This window comes from Phaethon lepturus, unplaced genomic scaffold (genome assembly GCF_000687285.1).
Source record: "Phaethon lepturus isolate BGI_N335 unplaced genomic scaffold, ASM68728v1 scaffold1488, whole genome shotgun sequence".
Taxonomy (NCBI): Eukaryota; Metazoa; Chordata; class Aves; order Phaethontiformes; family Phaethontidae; genus Phaethon; species Phaethon lepturus.
Window position 1 is genome coordinate 16,668 of NW_010555290.1, and position 18,463 is coordinate 35,130.

At 36.5% G+C, this 18,463-nt stretch overlaps 1 protein-coding gene across 1 annotated transcript in view; it reads right to left on the reverse strand.

Annotated features, from left to right (window-relative positions):
• Nucleotides 1-335: 335 nt before the first annotated feature.
• Nucleotides 336-18,463, reverse strand: part of CTDP1 (CTD (carboxy-terminal domain, RNA polymerase II, polypeptide A) phosphatase, subunit 1) — a gene marked incomplete at its 3' end in the record, with an annotated part of 58,883 nt that continues 40,755 nt past the window's right edge. Inside the window, exon 11 of the mRNA XM_010292094.1 lies at nt 336-523. Coding sequence (XP_010290396.1) covers nt 336-523 — 188 coding nt within the window. The remainder of the gene's footprint in view (nt 524-18,463) is intronic.

Genomic DNA, 18,463 nt, shown 5'->3' on the forward strand with positions numbered 1-18,463 from the left:
GGCAGATTAAATTCTCATACCTTTTAGACTGACATTTTTCTGAAGACACTCAATGATTAGAAATACCCACGATAAACTAAAAGGCCTGTGCAAGCTTCCCATGTAGCTCTTTCTCCAGTAAACCCCTGACACACAGCAACCTTGCTATCCCAATCAAAATCAATGCCAAAACATTGCAGAGGTAAGTGTGACAATTTCAGAGTTACAAAAAAAAGGTACCTACATACAGAAGTTAACAATGACATAAAGATTGCATTGTCAAAAAGCATGCTGAATAGTGCACAGACACAATGAAACATCATTAATGCTTCTTTTTACATTTGAAAAACTCATACCTGGGTACACTGCCTGTTAAGCTTCTTTCACTTGATGATGACGACGACGATGATGATGATCCAGGTCTCTGATTTGTTTTCATTCCTAGAGTCTCTGTTGCACTAATCTGAGGTTTTTGACCTTTCTCTTCTGGCTTTTTTTTTTCGCTATCACTTTCATCACTGCCTTCACCTAAGATGTCATCCACCTGCCAAAGAGTGGAGAGTCAGTGTATCCTCTAACAGACTATTATATATCAGTTTTCCACAATTACTGGATTGCTCTCAAATAATCTTTAAGAATATGCTTCAAGTTTCCTTGACGTTCTTGAAAATTCAAATTAAACCCCAATGTCTTCAACGCAGTTTCTGTAACAGCTCTAGTAACATTCTAGTCAAATTAAATATATTTAGTCTATGTTTAACTTCAGATTTACATACTCACATACATGATACAGTCACATTTGAAGGTGTTCACACTTTATCATAACATGAACAGCTGTAAACAAGAAACTGTATTATGAAAAAAGTGCTATCTGTTTAGAAATTAAAGGGATAGATGTTTCATACTACTGCAACGTAATAAAATATATTTTATACTCTTATAACATATAGAATCACTTGGGCAAGGCATATTAAAATCTCTAGCTAATAACTATTCTTATATTTACAGGTATACCTTGATAGATATAACTTAAAGATAGATATAACTATAAAGAAATGTATTCCTAAATAATACAGTATGAATGGAACAAAATGTACAGAACCCCAACTCTAGTCAGATTGTCTGCTTATGTTAATTAATAAAGGCAAATCTATCAAAATGGTTACACATTTCATTAAATAATTGTTTGACCTTTGCTCCTGAAAAGTTAGCATGGGATTTCATACTCTAAGAACACGCTAATTTGCTCTGACAGGACTGGAACTGCTGAAACCATCATTAAAAGCAAATCGTACTCATGCACTACCCTGCTGAGCTTCAAAAGGCTATATCCTCTTTGAGTCAGCATTCAACCTTCATGAAGAGATGAAAACGTGAGAAAACATTGGTGAAGATCCCACAGTCTCTCTATTTTTCTGAATGGCAGAGGACATGGAAAGAAGCTACGTGTAAGTATATTTACAGATATCTAAGAATTTTTCCTAAAAGCTGTTATCTCACAGCATTAAGTTGAAATATGGTTCACTACTACTCTCTGTTCTCACTAATGCCACACCTGCTTTATCAAGAAGAAAAACTCTATATATGAACATGAACCAAAAGATTTTAACGCCGTTTTTACACTGATAATTCCAAAAGCTAGAAGAAAGCTGTAAGAAAGTCACTTATATATGGTCATTCATAAATGCACCTCTAATTTCTTTGTTTACCTTGATATGCATAGAAGGAAAGTCAAAGCTGCCCTCTATTTATCAAACTAAATGCAAAAGATACACACCTGGCCAGCACTCTACTGTAAATATAGTAGAGGTAAATGAAATACCTTTTTCAGAGAAAGGGAACTCAAGGAAGAGCTTGCAAGCAAGGAAGGAGAGGAAACAGAAAATGTAGAAGTTTGGTAACAGTCAAAGACCTATTCCATTTCTTTTTCCGATGTCCTAACAGAGAAAGAAAAGATGTATGACCCAAGATGATTCAAGTGCTCCATACGGCAATTTCACCAAGCACATAGGTGACTCCCATCACACTCCCGTTGATTTCAGAAAGATGTAGCATGTGGCATTTGTCTTCAGTTCTCTACTAAATGGATGGATTTGGGGGATTTATTACCTTTCTACAAGCCTCACTCAGCTATTCGTGTTTGTGGCTAGTAGCAAATAATTTTTCTTCCTTATCTTGTCCTACTTTCCACTGAGGATTTCTGCCCGTCTATATTGCAAAAAAGAAATGACGTAGAAGGAATAATAATGGCAATGAAAAAAAAAAAGGTAAGAAATACTTCTAAACATCCTAAAATAATAATTTTGAGGAGACTTGCCAGCATAAGGGAAAGCAAGGACATTTTGTTACTAAGTATGCTTGTGAAAACCAGTTTCTTTAAATATGTAATTGTTTCACAGTACTACAACTCAAGCTTTAAAACTTTATTTAAAAATCCAGGTTATATCATCCTTGAATGGAATGACTTCTATTCAAAATGAAATGTAACCTGAAAGCTTCTTAGATCTACAGTTTAAGCTCTTATTTCCATTGGCCCTTGTCTTGGTACATTTTTATTACCTGAAACTTTGCTGCCTAATGCCCAGCTCTTTCATTGTGAAAGCTGTAAAAAAAATAAAAAAAAAAGGAACCACATAACAGCTTAGTGCATCTAAACATAGATGACAGTTTCATGTAGAAACTGTAGGACTTGCTGTGTCAAATCAAATTACATGAGTTCAAAAATGCTTTTCCCATGACCAGAAGTTGTCATATGCGTGGAAAATGGGAATCGTGGAATGCAATCCAGGGTCAGGGCAACTGAAAAGGTGGCTAGAGATAAGCCGGCAGTGAACCTAGTAGAAGTGCGGAAATTACACAGGGTAGGTATTTTTTGGCATGTAGAGAACACACAGAAAATTTCAAGTGTTTAAGTATTACAGTTTCTGCGATGGCAGGAAGACCAGGATTGCATACCTTTGTTAGAAGATACTCACTGCAGCCAACATGGCCAGCAATTCACAGTCAAATGGCATGACAGATCTACAGCCGTAACGACTCCTTTCCAGCAAGCCTTACATTTAAAATTACATTCCTTCATTCCAAAGGCAATGCTTTTGCAGAAAGTTGTATGTTTAAAATTACGTTCTCACTACAAAATATGTTAAGGTTTTCCAAGGACAAGGTTAGGTTGACAGACATTCAGTGTTACAGATGTCTCTCACAAACCGAACTTCTATAGTCTTAAAATCTACTTTGTGTGAACAGTTTTGACAGACTAGCAGCCTAGTTATTGCCACGTCTTTATTCTTTCATTCTGCAAAAGGATGACATTATTTTTTTGAAGTCTGGAATGCCATTTAGTATTAGAATTACTAAGTTAGTTGTACACATATATGCCCCATTTCTGTGGAAGCTGCACGTATAAGCCATAGAAATATGGCAAAGTTTGAAAATCATTGCATATGAAAATAATTAATGTGGGATGGTCTTAGAAACCACATTAACTAAAAAGGCACCTAAAATATGGATTCCTGCCTAACTATTGACTAAATTGCAAACTGTGGTGAAAAATATAAATATTACCATCTTCATTTTCCAGAATTCTCAAAAGAAATTGAAAACTATGTTTTCAGTGAGGCAGTGAGATTTAAGCCTCTCACTTGAACAAATGAATAGGTGAAAAAAGCACATTAATACTTAACACATCACTAACTTTAAAAAAATAAAAAAGCTTGAAAGTTTCCTCTGTTCTTCAGTCTAGTTCAGACTAATGCAGATACTGACGTACCAACTACAATTTCTGCTTGTAACATTAGATTTTATGTGATTAATACAAATGGAAGACATAGCACTTTAGAAGACAATGCCAGCTAATAGCAAATCTTACTGATAAGATACAGTGAGGGGATGTTTACTGCTTAAACACTACCATTGCAGATAACTTTAAAATATAACACGACAGGAATTATTAACATTTAAAAAGAAAAATTATTCATCCCTTGAAGATGACAAAATGTTCCATTTGGCAAGACAATGAGAAGTCTGACAATACTTTTAAACACATGATTGTAAGAGTCAGGAAGTCCTCAGCTGACAAAGTTATTTTACTTCTCATTTAGGAGAAACACAGCATACACTCATGCAGACAAAGTATAGAGACCAAAGAGCAATGAGATTTTCAGTCTCTCATTCTCTGATTATGAGCTGTAAAGTACCTTAAACTTTGTTAAAAAGACAAAAACTTCTGTAGTATTAACAAACCAGGTCAGCTGGAAAATGGTCTTACTCTAGAATTTGAGTTTACACATTCAAAATCAATCAAGACTCTGAGAAAATTAAAAAAAAAACCCCCAACAACAAAAAAAACCTGTCATGAGCAACCTAAATTTGTTAGAAAGGTAATTTACAGGCAATGTTTTGGGACAGCATTATGGATTTGATAGAGATCTATCATGACGCCTTACATTTTTTGGAAGGAGCAATTACATATGCAGTATTGTAAACTACATTAAAAAAAAAGAATCTGTGAATAAACTTTAATCCTTGTTTTTATACTAGCAAGTACTTAAAAATTCAAGTTTTAATAGAACCGAGAAACGAACTACCTTAGCAACAGGATAACACATGTAACTACTTAAATGACCTATCATAAAAACAGCAGAATGCTCTGAATCAATTCACATATTTTAGATTCTGTTGACTACATTGCATCTTAGGAAGAACTTGCAGATACTAATACAATCTGCCATCTGAATGTGCCAAAAGGTTTCAATATGTACCTTATATTCCCTGTATGGCATACAATTTCATAAAAATAACACTAAAATGAAAGTAAGATATCTAAGTGCACCAGTAATTGCAGGTATCCCCATATAAAACATGGTATCACCTCCACGTACTCTTTACAAAGAGTACCTTAAAATACTGCCATGTTCGGGGCCATGGACCATGATGCCCTCTTAGTAGTTATTAAACATAAAAGATAGCAGATCACCAACTCTACCCAATTAGTGGGTAAATTGATGCTCTACAAATACCAGACTAAAGGAGGCAAATAGATGTTTCACATGTCAATTCAAACTTCACTAGCTTTATCTGCACTGCATTTCTTTTAGTGTTCTTCCAATTAGCTGAGTAAGTCCGACTCTCAGTGTTTCTGGTCAGGATGATATACCTACACTGTAAATACCAATCAATACCAATTTATTTTAATACATATCTCAAACTGTATGTGTACAATTACTTGAAATGTAATAGGCCGGCAGTCTTGAAAAAATTAATCATTAAATGCACACCACATCTTTTTTGAATATACTTAAATACATTGCTAACATCCTGAAATCCCAGTGTGCTCAAAACTTCCGAAGAACCAAAACAGTTCAGAGTTTGGGGCTGTTTCTGCTTGACATTTTCTCTTTTTACCAAAACATATTTTGGGACTCATCTCCTAGACACTTGCATGACTTACGTGAATATTTATTATTTGCTATTAAAAAAGAAAAGTAAAAAGCTAGTGTTTTGGTCTTACAGGTTACTTCTAAACTACAGGACATAAAGTGCTCAAGGCTGTAAATATACTGCATGTATTTTACAAATTATCAAGTGAATGTGCATAGAGGCAGAGAACATGACAGACAGTGCTTTTTAGAAGTAACTGAGGATAGAATTAAAGTATCTTAAGCCACATCTGCATTAGAAAGCTGTCCCTGAAACATGGACACCTTCGAAATGCTGCTAACATTCTAATTGCTCTGCAGCGCTTTAGCAATACTGCCAAAAGATGCTCTTCCACGTAATTCATTGTTTCCCCAGCAGAACTGGGGGGCATGCTCTTTGTGGAGAGGACAGAGAGCTTGCTTTTATAAGCTCCCCTAATTCTCCATTTGATCCTATAATCTTTACCCTGCCTCCACTTCCAACCTTCCCGTCTGCTTTGTCCCAAACTAGTGCTTTTTAGTAGACCAGCAGAGTTTTTACATATATATTACATGAAACGTTAGAGAAATTGGCAGACTATATCAGGAACTTTAACACAGCAGTAAAACGAGAAGCCAAAGAAAGAGTCGATGGGAGAAGTGACATTAAAAATCACATACTAAAAAAAAAAGCACTTCTGAGCCTGTGGAATTCACAGTCAACAATGGTATTAGATTGCAAACCAAATCAGAGAGACTGGTGGCTCCATATTCCTGGAGTTGGACATTGAACTTCCTAACCTTCCAGGTTCATATTGGAACAGTTTTTCAAACAAAACTGTTCCGTCAGTGGCAAAATAAATGGAAATAATATTGTGAAAAGTTTACTAACTCCACATTATTAAGGGGTTAGCAGGAATTAATACAGTACCGATAACTCTAAAGATGGTGCAGTTATCTTGCCATAACCCAATTTATAAGAGGTCACTGAACAGTGTTCTACCACAGCGCTTGCAGCCCTGGAAGAGTCGATGCCAGAAAAAAGGTACATGCAATTTGGAAGCAAAGCTTCCGACCACGCAAACAAGCCATACACTGTCCCACAGCAATGTGGTTCATTGCAAGTATTTCACTGGCAAAGTATCACAGTCAAGAGTTCTCATCCTTACCTTCCTTTTTAAAAGAAGTTATGTTCTTCAAAAGGTTCAAGCAAGGCTGCCTAGATGCTGACACTGACATGGTATAAAATTGCCCGACAGATTATTACAGCACGTTCACAAATGCTTGTCCTCTCTTTCCTCAAGCTCCTCAAAGCATACACTAGGCATTTGGCAAAGCAAAGAAAGGTTTATGAAGAGCAGGGGAGGAGGAATGAGATTTGTACAACTGACTTGGAAAGTTTAACCCCTTGACACACACACACAAAAAGGTGCATTTTTGCAAAGAAGAGTGAGAGGACATGACGGGACTGATAAAGCACCTTCATGAGCACAAGGAAGAAAGTCAAGCACAGGGTCATTTAACTTTTACAGGCAGCCATTTTTAGTTTCAAATCCTGCTTGGTTCTATGCTGAACAGCATAACACAGCTTTCACCCATATGTAAAAGTTCAGCAAGATCAGGCATTAGTCAAGCAACTTTATATGTCAGACTAAAGTTTCTACAATGGCTGCCTATTTGAATGTTGAGTTGTCTTCCACCAAATACAGCATCAATCTAGTTTTCACATGTATTTTAAAAGGCAACTGATTTGTGTTACATTGTATCCCTGATAAAAGGGACTGAGTTCAGCAATACACCTACAAAATCTTCTTAATTTCTAGTGAAGTCAAATAGCAAAAAAGCAGCAATATCAACACCTAAGTGTAAAGAAAACGTAGTTGTAAAGACAGAGTTCTACTGAAATTCCAAAAGCAAACAAACCTTTTATAGAAAGAGAAAAATACCTGAAGTCAAGTGAATTTATCTTAACGATTACAAAACCACAGTTATTCACACTGTGAAAAAATTCAAAGTAGAATCTGTTTTTAATGGCTTTACTACAAGGTTTTGGAGTATCCAACGAGTTTCAAAATAAGTGAACTTATTCTTCTTCGTAATTTTTACCATCTACTGTATTTAATAATTCTTGTTCTTTGTTCTTATATTCATAAACACAGTTTTTTGCTTGTTTCTCTCTACCTTTCAGCAAAAACGTCCCCTGCCCCCCAAAAAACAAAAAAATCAAGAGTTTCTTCATTAGCTGTTGAGGAATCATGAGAACATTTTACTGTGTTTTTATAATACAACAGTATTAATGAAATAATCAAAGACATCACCGCTTTGTTCCTCAGCAGCACAATTCCCAGAATAAGAGATCTTCATTCTCAAAATGTGTTATTTAAATACACCTTGCTTTTCTAAATACTTTATGGTATATTTTTGAGTGGGAAGTGATTGCCTTTTTCCTCCGTGACAGGGCATTATCCATGGATGGCTTTTTTTTTTTAGTTTAGGCAATGAACAGATTTTTTAGTTGTTTTAGAAGTCAAGCCTTTGCAATGAGAGCAAAACCAAACCTGTAACACGTGCTTCCTGGCAACTCGTGGTCTGGAATTCTGCTCAGCTACTGTTATCAAATTGCACATAGAAACATTAACAGCCTCTGGTAGAGACCTACCAGTTTTAGGATGAAAAGCAATTATGTGAACAAAAAAAAGCTTTAAGCCATGGCTCTACGTTGAGAGCAGCTGCTATGCTCAAATTTGAAAAAAAAAAGCAATTTAAAAATACCACATCGAAGTTACTTACAGGAGCTCCCACTGACAATTCCTGGAGGCTGTACCGGGACCCTGCTGGGGAACAAACAGTGGCAATGGCAGTCCCAAAAGCTGTAGTTTACAACATTGCTGTACAGCTTTGGCTATAAAGCCTGCACACAGTTTAATTGCAGCCCTGGGCAACATAGTGTGCTCCTAAAAGGCAGACACTGCAGGAAGAAAACCAAATGAACCAAACAGGTCACCTGTATTAATCTGACCACTTAACTTTTGCGAATGAAAAGGTAAGGTAACTGTGACTACACCTATACAGTTCACTACATTTAGTTTTTCCTACTGCAGTTAATCCTTAGACTAGTAATGAAATAAAGTGCCACTTAGAGACTACCTACTGATATTATTATGAAAATGCAACACTAATAACAATCCTGTATCCTTGCTTATGATTGAGTGAGCCTGTTAATCCTTCAAAGGATCCCATGTAGAAGTTTTGAATATCTTTTAATTTCCCATCTGGAAAGCAATGACTACATTTCAGTAGAAACTTCATAAACATTCTTGAGATCTTTAGGACAAATACTTGAAACTGCTGAAAGAAGTATGAGGTCAAGTCTTTCCTTGGTAATTAGGGTGCGTCCAGTGCTGACTTAAGGATTCTAGGCAGTCCCTCTAAAACATTAATTATTAGCAACATGAAAATTGCCTTCCTCAATTAAATCAGTAATGATTCATAATGTAGCAATGGGCTTTTTTTCTCTTTCCAATCTACCAATTTCTGAAATATAAAATAAATTTGCATGGACTAAAAGTAAGTAATTGTAAAATTCACAATGACTTTTTTTTATTCAAAGTCTCTAATGAGAAAATGTCTCAAGGGAGATAATATGACTTCACCAGCGACATTGCTGAGGCCTGGAAGCTATGGTTTTATCCGATTAAAAAGGCATTCTAATCTTCCTTTCCTTTATTCTGTTTTCAAAAGAAATCCTCTGCCAAAAGTTTGTTAAATTGTAACAGGCCTGTAAATCTACACTGTAATTATTTTTTTTTAAATGGCAAGTCTGAGAATAAGATCAAAATTACCACAACACCTATCACCAGAATACAGCTGTCCACCTATCCAGCAAGATAGGCTCGATGGTAACCACTGAAAAACAGGAACAGCATTTCAACTCTGCACATTAGCTTATGACTGGGATGGAGAGGAAGGATAGCCTGAGCCTGCCTAGATTGCAACACTTCTAAAACAGCAATACCCTACCAGAAATAAGAGCTCCCTGGCTGCGAAGTGTAATGATTCTTCAATTTAGACTGCTGAAAATACCCATGCCGAAATTCCACAAAAGGCTCCAACAACATGAGTTAAAGGCCAGTGAGTAAGAGGATGATCTACAGCTACCCGTCAAAGAAAGAATGTGTTTTCAGCCTGTTACTTACGAAAAGTTTCAGCTTTAGGTAAGACAAAAAGCCAGCAGTAGGCAGAGGTCAGCTCTGGGGTTCTTTGCAGGGAAGCAATCCCCCCCGCTGACCCTGGGGGACCACCACCGCCGCAGTAGCGAACAGCCTTTCAGTTGAGTAAGGTTGTTCGACTCTGCTACAGTATAGCTTCGCTTTGCAACACATTTTCATGGTTTGCCTAGTATTACTTTGTTCAGTCATTAACAGCTAAATACCGTTAAACAAATTCAGATGTGGCAAGGCAGAGTCAAGGAAGACCCTCTCCTCCTCTCCAAGCTTACGCTGTGAGCACAGAAAGCGTGCCAGGAGCAATCAGTTGACGCCTCACTGACTGGACTACTTTGATACACTCTCTAGCACTTTCATAGCTCAGCTGCAAGACCTTAAATAGAAGAAAAACACCCTATTTTGGGCCTGGATTTCTGCACTTCTTGGAGCCTCTTCCCCATATTTCTGAGTCCATTATTAAGTTTGGCCGAAATGAGCTAACAATAGTAATTTCTTCTAACTTCCACAGCTCTAAGCAGCTATTGGCCTTTTCTTACTGGACAGAAAAGAATCCACTTAGTCTGACATCAGGAATTTTTTTTCCAAATATGGTAGCTAGTCTAATAATTTTTAACCTATCTTTGATCTTGATTTTTACCTCTGTATATGAAAGCCGATAATTTCACTTTTTTTGTCTCAATGAATTGAATACCTTATTAGGTATATTCTTGCCACCTGAATGTTTAGGAAAAGTGATCTGAGGAGCAAGACATTATCACCCATGTCTTCAAAAAAGTTGGCAAGCTTTTTAACATGCTTTAAAAGGTGATGCTATGACATAATGCATGTGAACAATTAAACTTTCCTACAACACACAAAGTCTGTATTAAGAGATTTGGGATGAAGTTAAGTCACTTTGAGACAAAACATTGTCTTCTACAAAGATGTCACTGGAACGCTAAACCATCTGAAGTAGGTTAAGTCGTCCCTCAGTACATGAAATTTAAAGGAAGAATGTGTCATATATCTCAGTCCCATTTCTTCTGAGTAACCTCAGAAGAACTTGCCTTTCACGTTCTGTTTCATCTATTTTCTTTCTTTGTCATTAGAGCATTTTTTCCTTTCAAATTTCTGACTTGATATTTAGAGTCACGTAACGCATTTATGCATGTGCTTCAATATCCCTTTGTCTCAAGCACTTCATATGCATATTTTACTGTTCTCTATCACAATTACCACTGGCTCATCTGAGCAGGTGGTGAATCAGTAAAATCAGAAATGTAACAAAATCTAGTATTGTTCATCATGTAAAAAAAAAAAAAGTATTTTTTCCTCTATTTAAATCTCCATATACTGAAAAATTCGTATTACTCTCTTCTTCATAAAGGCATGCTTCAGGTTAGAATATCAAGTCTGGCAGTACTATTATACCTACTTTGAAAGATTAGAAAAAAATTGCTGTAAACAGTTTAAGGAATATTACCAAGCCTTAGAAAAGAAGCACTTATGAGATTTATTTCACATATAATTCATTCTAAGCTTGACTTTCATGTCTTGGATCACTAAATTTAAATTAAAATGAGTTCTGCTGGAACAGTTTGTGAAACCAAAGCTGGTCAGGAAAAAAGGCTATACATTTATATACTTGGTCACAAGATGCGTATTCTTCAGTATTGGTTTCCCTACTGAAAATCATAGGATTTGACTAGATACATGCTCAATACTTGCAAGCTTGAAGGAAATGGAAACCATTCGAGTCTTCAGCACTTCCATTAAGCAGAATATTAAACTTGCCTTTTCTATTTCACTTACTCCACCTGTTAAGAGTTTGTTAGTCTGTAAACACCTAGAATCACAGAATAATTTAGGTTGGAAGGGACCTCTGAAGGTCATCTGGTCCCTGCTTGAAGCTAGTCCAATTGTATCAGGTTACTCAGGGCTTTGTCCTGGAGAGTTTTGAGTATCTCCAAACGTAGAGATCCACGACCACTCTGGGATGTCTGGTCCAAAGTTTGATCACCCTCGAGATGAAAAGTTTTTTCCATATATACAAAGTAACCTCTGCTGCAATTTCTGTCTGTTACCTGTTGCCCTGTCACTGCGCACCTTTGGGATGGGTTTGCCTCCACCTTCTCCAAATTATTGTGCAGTTGTTGGCAGCTACTGAACTCTTGCCACCATCTTTAAATGAGTTGCCATGTGTTTGTAACGATGCGTATTTTTTAATGAAAAACATTACTTTGGCCCTTGTGGGGGGCGGGGAGGGGCTCTAAGCAGGAGTTTGTTTTAATACCACACGGCTTTTTCTTTTAGGACAGACAATCGACCATTAATCTTACTAAAACATTAATTTCTGACCTCTGAAGAGCTGATACTTTAATGACAATTGAAATAAAAATATCAAGACTATGAATTAAAAAAAAATTAGAGGAAAGTAGCGTGCTGGAGTTTGGCTTTATTTTCACAAATTCAAAACTTCTAATTTGCTTTTTCTCAGAGGGCTAGAATAAGAACATTGAAATTACATGATAAAAACCGAGCACCAAAGGGAAGAGGAATTTAGTTAGATCTATCCAAAGTTTCTTCTTCTCTCCCCTGCATAACACTACCAAGCATCAGGCAGAAACACAAGCGAGTACACCTTCAACAAATAGGTAGTAGGTTTAACTGCAGGGTTTCCTGGTCTTGCAAGACGAGCAGAAGCAAGAAGGAAGGAAGACTGCCACTTTCAGCATCCTGTTGCTAGACTGGACTACGTGCAATAAAAATATCTCACTGCTCAATAAGCAACATCTCAGTGATGGTAACAGCTTAACTACCTTCAACTACCTTCTTAAGCTGGGTTGTTGCTTAGCTACATCAGTTCCCTGTCCCACTTCACGTTATGTCTGCACAAACACCCATGCCGTAACAGTACATGATAGCAGGAACAAACCACTGGGAACAGACTTCCGATAAGCGTCTCTACTAAATGTATAGCCACAACCTGAAGAGTGGAAGTCTGCAACAGGAAACAAACTGATGACTTGGAAAAATCATAAGCCTTATCATATGCTCTTTCATGGCCAATATAGAATTTCAGAAACTGATGAACCAAAACACCCGCTACTATTGCGATTTACTGATGCTACTGGCAGATTCTCTTATGGATAGTAAAATCTGTGTCACTGAGCAATCTTTCAAGTTTTTCCATACCTGTAAACCTTAAAAAACAAAACCCAAAACCAAAATCCTGCAACAGAACGGAAACCCAAGCTGCATGCTCAAGCTTAAGTGCCACGCTTCACTAAATGTCCTGATTTCACCTTAGGCAAACCTTCATCTTAAAGGAATGAGCTAGTGAGTGAATCCACAGGTAACAGTCTGTTGTACTCAAATTTTGTCACACTCTTTTTGTAGAGATAAGTACTATCTAAATATCCAGAGACTGGAAAACCTAGAGAGTCTATTGATGCTATACAAGTAGAATACTAATGTACACAAACCCATAGAGCGAAGGGAAAGGAGCAAGGAGAAAATTGTTATACAAATGGCCCCTCAGTGATCTTTAACCAATAGAAATTATATTCCAGGTGTGCAAAATGAACAAAGACTAACATCAATGCAGTTTTTTCCTAGTAAAAAAAAAAAGCCTCGTAAAGACTGGAAGTATCCATATCTGTTAAATATACATATACAAAAAATGGTAACACAGGTGGACACTTCAGGGATTTCAGCCTGCTGCACACATGTATCAGTATAGCTCCCACCCTGTAAACCTTTATAGAAAATAGGTTAAAAAGTCATTAAGTTTACAGCAGTACTGCTCAACCTTGTTTTAAAACAGGACAGTATCATGATACTTTTTGTTCTCAAAGCCATCCTTTCTCCTTTAAAGAAAGTATATTTTGCTGATATGCAGCAAGAAGCAGCTTTGTTTTACAATTTTGCAAGTCTCTAAGAACTGTCAGTCTGGCTACGAACTGAGGCACGGTTTTGCCAGAAGTAGTCATGACTTTCTTTTTATTCCTAGAAATCTAGCAAAAGACATGCATAAACAGTCTAGTGATCAAGATTTTTTTTTTGTTACCATACATTTATCTAATCTGCTAATGACGAATGCTTGCAAAAGGTGTTTAAATACTATCAGAAAATACCACTGTCACATTAAGTTAGAAATCTTAACATACTATTAAAAATGACACATGGCAATCTGAGAGGGCACAGTCCCTAGGCTCTGAGTGATTTTTTTCTGACACATTTCACTGCCAAGGGGAGACATCTGTAGCAAGATGCTAATGAAGTGCTGAGGGCAGCACAGTATCAGTACGTTAGTATCAAGGGACTGTACGATTTCTGAGCTCCTAATCTGGTTGTATATTATTTATGTTATAATAAAAGAAGTTTGGGTACAAATCACTTAGTATAAAAAAAAAAATTAGTCTACTTGTACTGCTTCCAATCATTCATTTAGAGTTAAGTTTTCTTTGGACATAAGCTTCATTTTGCAACAATTTTTTAATCATCAAAATATGTTAAAGTGCCCTCTTGACAGCACCTGCTCTCATGAAGTTCCACTTGAAAACACAAAACAAAAATGAAAAAACCCATAGACACTGAACATACCTATTACAGTGTTTACCTTCACGAGCATTTTGTAGAGGATAGCATATTGATTACCCTAACCTAAAATGCAACGGGATTCCTGGATAACAAAAACTAGGATGAAGTGTAATCTACTGCTAAAATTTACTCCCACTCTGGCCCAGTTGGTACATGTTTCTTCACACAGAGGCAGCTCTGAACACATGTAGGCAGGTTTCCTCCATCAATCTAGCTTGCTGTCTGTCCAATTGGTTTTAGAAAGAGAATGGGATAGTTCTGTCTATATACTCACTCTCTTATATGGGAACATCTACTGAACTGGTTGGTGGAAGAGCTTTAAAATAATATTTTTTTTTCCATATGAAAAGTCATAAAGGTGTTTGCAGCCTGCACTTCTGAACAAAAAATTGCAACTTTTAGGAAAAATGTAGCAGGATACTTACCTACATATTCTCTTTCAAGTCATCCCCAAAGACACTAGTTAATGCTGTAGCCAACCTGCAAGTACACTTAGCATATTATCCTTGAAAACCTCTGAGAACCATTCAGGGCTTATCCCATTTGGTTATTCCATTAAAGTAAGATATCCAAGACTGGGAGGAAGCTTGAATTGAACTAATTTCCAGTCACTTCAACCTGAATTACAGATTATTTAGATAACATTTAAGGCTCCAATGTGCTTCAGCTCAGAGACAAACACCAAACTCCTGAAATGCTGCAACCAAAAATGCAGTATGTTATTGAACATTATCATGATCAGAAAACATTGTCTTTGTAGAGTAACAGTCACAGCTATGGACTTCACTCCAAAAGATACAGATAGGAGAACCCAAATAATCCTCACCCTAAAAAGATATATACAAACACAAACAAAGTTTCAGGTGTACACAACATGCAGACAAAAAACCCCAAGTATTTTTTGCATCTCAGCTGTTTCAAAGCTTTCTCACAATGAATACTCGTTACCAGATATTTTAACAACTCTATTAGCACAGTGTTACGTTTTGCCATCCCAAGGTTAACTGAAAGGGTATCTTTTACTTTGAGAGACTGAATAAATATTTATCACTAAATAGATATTTCAGAGAAAAGTAAGTTTTTTTCCATTTCAGAAAAAAATGAATTTCATGTTGAACTCCTGAGCTTCTTGTTCAGCATCATATAAAAGCTGTTCAGAAGTCATAGTCTACTAAGTAAAATTGAAAATACTAAGGTGAGAACAAAAGACAGGCAAAAATCTGCTTTCATTTATCTGCATGTACAGGTTTTCTGCAGGTATCACAGCTGCAAAGGAACTTAAACTACTGCTGTGTAAAGCAATTGGGATACAGTAGGGCTTACTAGCTCAAAAACGCTGCTATATAAACACAGATATGCTGTGTTCAGTATAGATTTATTCACACATACTATGAACAAGCTAGTAAACCCACCCTGATCCAAAGCAGCTATAAGCAGAGCCAGCTTGGATCTGCCACGGCTTACTAATTTTAACCTAAGTTTAGCATTAGCATTGCCAGACATCAGATGGCTTCTTGAAGCATTGCTTTGTTGTCAATGAACTACCTTCTTCAGTAAGCCTGATTAGCTTGGTCTCGTTATCACAAGAGCCTAGAGACATTCATCAATGTGCTCAAGCTAACAAAGCCACCTCAAATAATGAGCATTGGGAAAAACTCTTTCTGAATGGTCTTTACTATAAACTTAAAGATGACAGTGAAGACAGCTCAGCTTTGAAATAGTTTTTGCTGAACTGGGAAATGGGACTGCAAAAAGACTCCATACAATCGAGCATGTAGCTTTTAAGTGAAGTTGTGAAGAAATACGAGCACTGTGTATGTGCTACTGTCCTGCATAGCTAGACCATGCAATGGACAAAATTAGGCATGGAATAAGTTAAGGGAAAAAAAAAGAAAAGAAAAAAAAATCCAAAACACAGTGAAAGATAAGCCCAGCAGCTGAAGAGTGGTCAGTTCCTAGAACAAGCCCAATATTAAGGTGATGAATACTATGCAGGTTCTAGTATGATCTCTGTGTCCTGGTATGCCAGCTATATCCAGTCCTCAATACCTCTGCGATGAAGCAAGTTTGATGTTGGAGTGCTAAAATATCTGAGATAGGCAGCTGCCTGTGTTCATCTCGGAGAAAGTGGTATCATCATATTTACTATCAGGAGTGACAGAATACTGTCTACAGCTGACTGTGACTCCTGGCAAAAAGAAAGTGCAAGCTCATATACAAAAACTGTAACAATACAGAGTAACAACAACATTCTCTCAAAAATCTAAAATTAATACCAGTACTGCAGACATGAAAAAGTTATAGTAGCATGGCCATTCAGGTAATTATTCATTTCATGACTGCATTGCAGCAGGGAATTTTTTTACATCAGAAGGGGGCTCCAGTTCTGCAGCTTTTCATTATCTCTGTTAAAGTTGTACATGGAATGGAAATATTCTTGGTGATGCTGACACAGGAGCTAGAACACTTGCAGCTGCAGGACTATCACACAGAGGCAGAGCTGAGTGGCTATATTCACTGCTCTCTGAAGCTGGTTCCTGACAAGAAAAAAGACTACCAAAGCAAAAGAAAGATATTTTATCTCAAAGATGTCTTAGAAGTAATTGCAATTACGCATAATTTCAATTTAAAACTAAGTCACCTTATGGTAACTGATCAAGAACAGCTGATTAAAGGGTAATGGTACAAACTGTCATTCAATGCTGCATTTATAAATAACCTGGCCTTTTGTCACCAAAATGGACTTGCATTTTTATAACCCCAGAATTCCAAACACAAATTAAATATGTAAATAATTGTAGCAGACTAGCATTATTCAAGTGTTTGTAAAGATTCTCCATGGCACTTAATCTATATTATGCTCTATTGCATAGCTATATTTATTCTTGTGTTGAAATACAAGTATCAGGGCATCTTGATAAAACAAAAATAATAGTTATGAAGAAACAGTTCAGACTTAGATCAGAACTTGAGTAGACACTTTTAAATATCATTCATGGAGAATAAACAGCTCAAATTTAAATGTAAAAACATGTTAGACTTGTGATGAGGCTCAATCAGGCTCTATATGCAGCTGCTCAGAATTATGTTAGGTATCAGCTTGCAAATTGTTTAACATGGCTCAGACAACTCATTCTTAACTGTGGCCAATTAGTGTTGACAGCCTAGCTGCATATGATTTAGAGTATGGAGGAAGACACATATGTTAAAAGGAGGTTATTGAACTCTATTTAAAGAAGTTTTGCTCCATTTCCAGTGAGCAAGCAAACAGCTGAGGAAGGCTTACAGCTTCTCGTTCCCAACGCCAAGCACAGAAGGCTGCAGATACATAATGTACTATCAGCACTGGCAGAAAAACCAAACAATATATGGAAAAGCCTTCTTCCCTATAGAATAGCCAACCTTCGCTTTTTTTAATCACCTTGCACATACATTCTAGAGGTGGAAGCTTCATAGGCCTACTTTTCATTTCATATGAAAAAATTAGAATAATGAATTTTCTACATAACCAGGCATACTTTAAAAGCCAAAGTTGTTCATATCTGCAGAAACTAATATACAGAGCTTAGATTTAATCTAATTTGCATAATATTTTTTACTCTGTCCCTAGCAGAATGATAGCAACATGTAAAAAGATGCTACTTTTCTCAGTAACTTATGACAAAATCCTCTAAAAACCCAAAATTACTTACAATGGAACAATTTTGATAACACCTTTGGAAGAATGGCAGAGGATCTGAATCAGAAAAGTATGAAGAATATGTAAGATGGCAGAAGCATCTTTGTTCACAAGTAAATTACATCAATCTTTGACTGATTGTCAATAGAATAAACAGGAAATCCAGAAAAAAACTCAGGCAATCTTATTACCATAAATTTTTTCAGATTCCTCAAAAAGAGGTCAGCTCTGAAGTAAGCACAACTGCTTCTTTAGTTGATATCCATTTGGTGCAGCCCACTGTAGCACAACCATTTGTACCTATCTCATTATTAAATTACCTGTTAAAATATCTGGGCATAAAAAAAGGTAATTAGTCTCAATCATAGGTTTTCTTCTATTTTCTTCTAAGAATAGCCTGACTCGCCAAGAATTTGACTGATCATGTTAATTTTGCACAAGATTCTATATAATATCACCTTTTAATTAACAACTTGTCATGAGTGTCAAACTAATCCGTATGTATATAGGTAGTTTCCATTTTTGTCTACGAAATGCAGATATTTATACAGTGTGCCATCTGAATGCCAAAAGGTTCCAGTATGTTTCCTGTATTCCCTCAT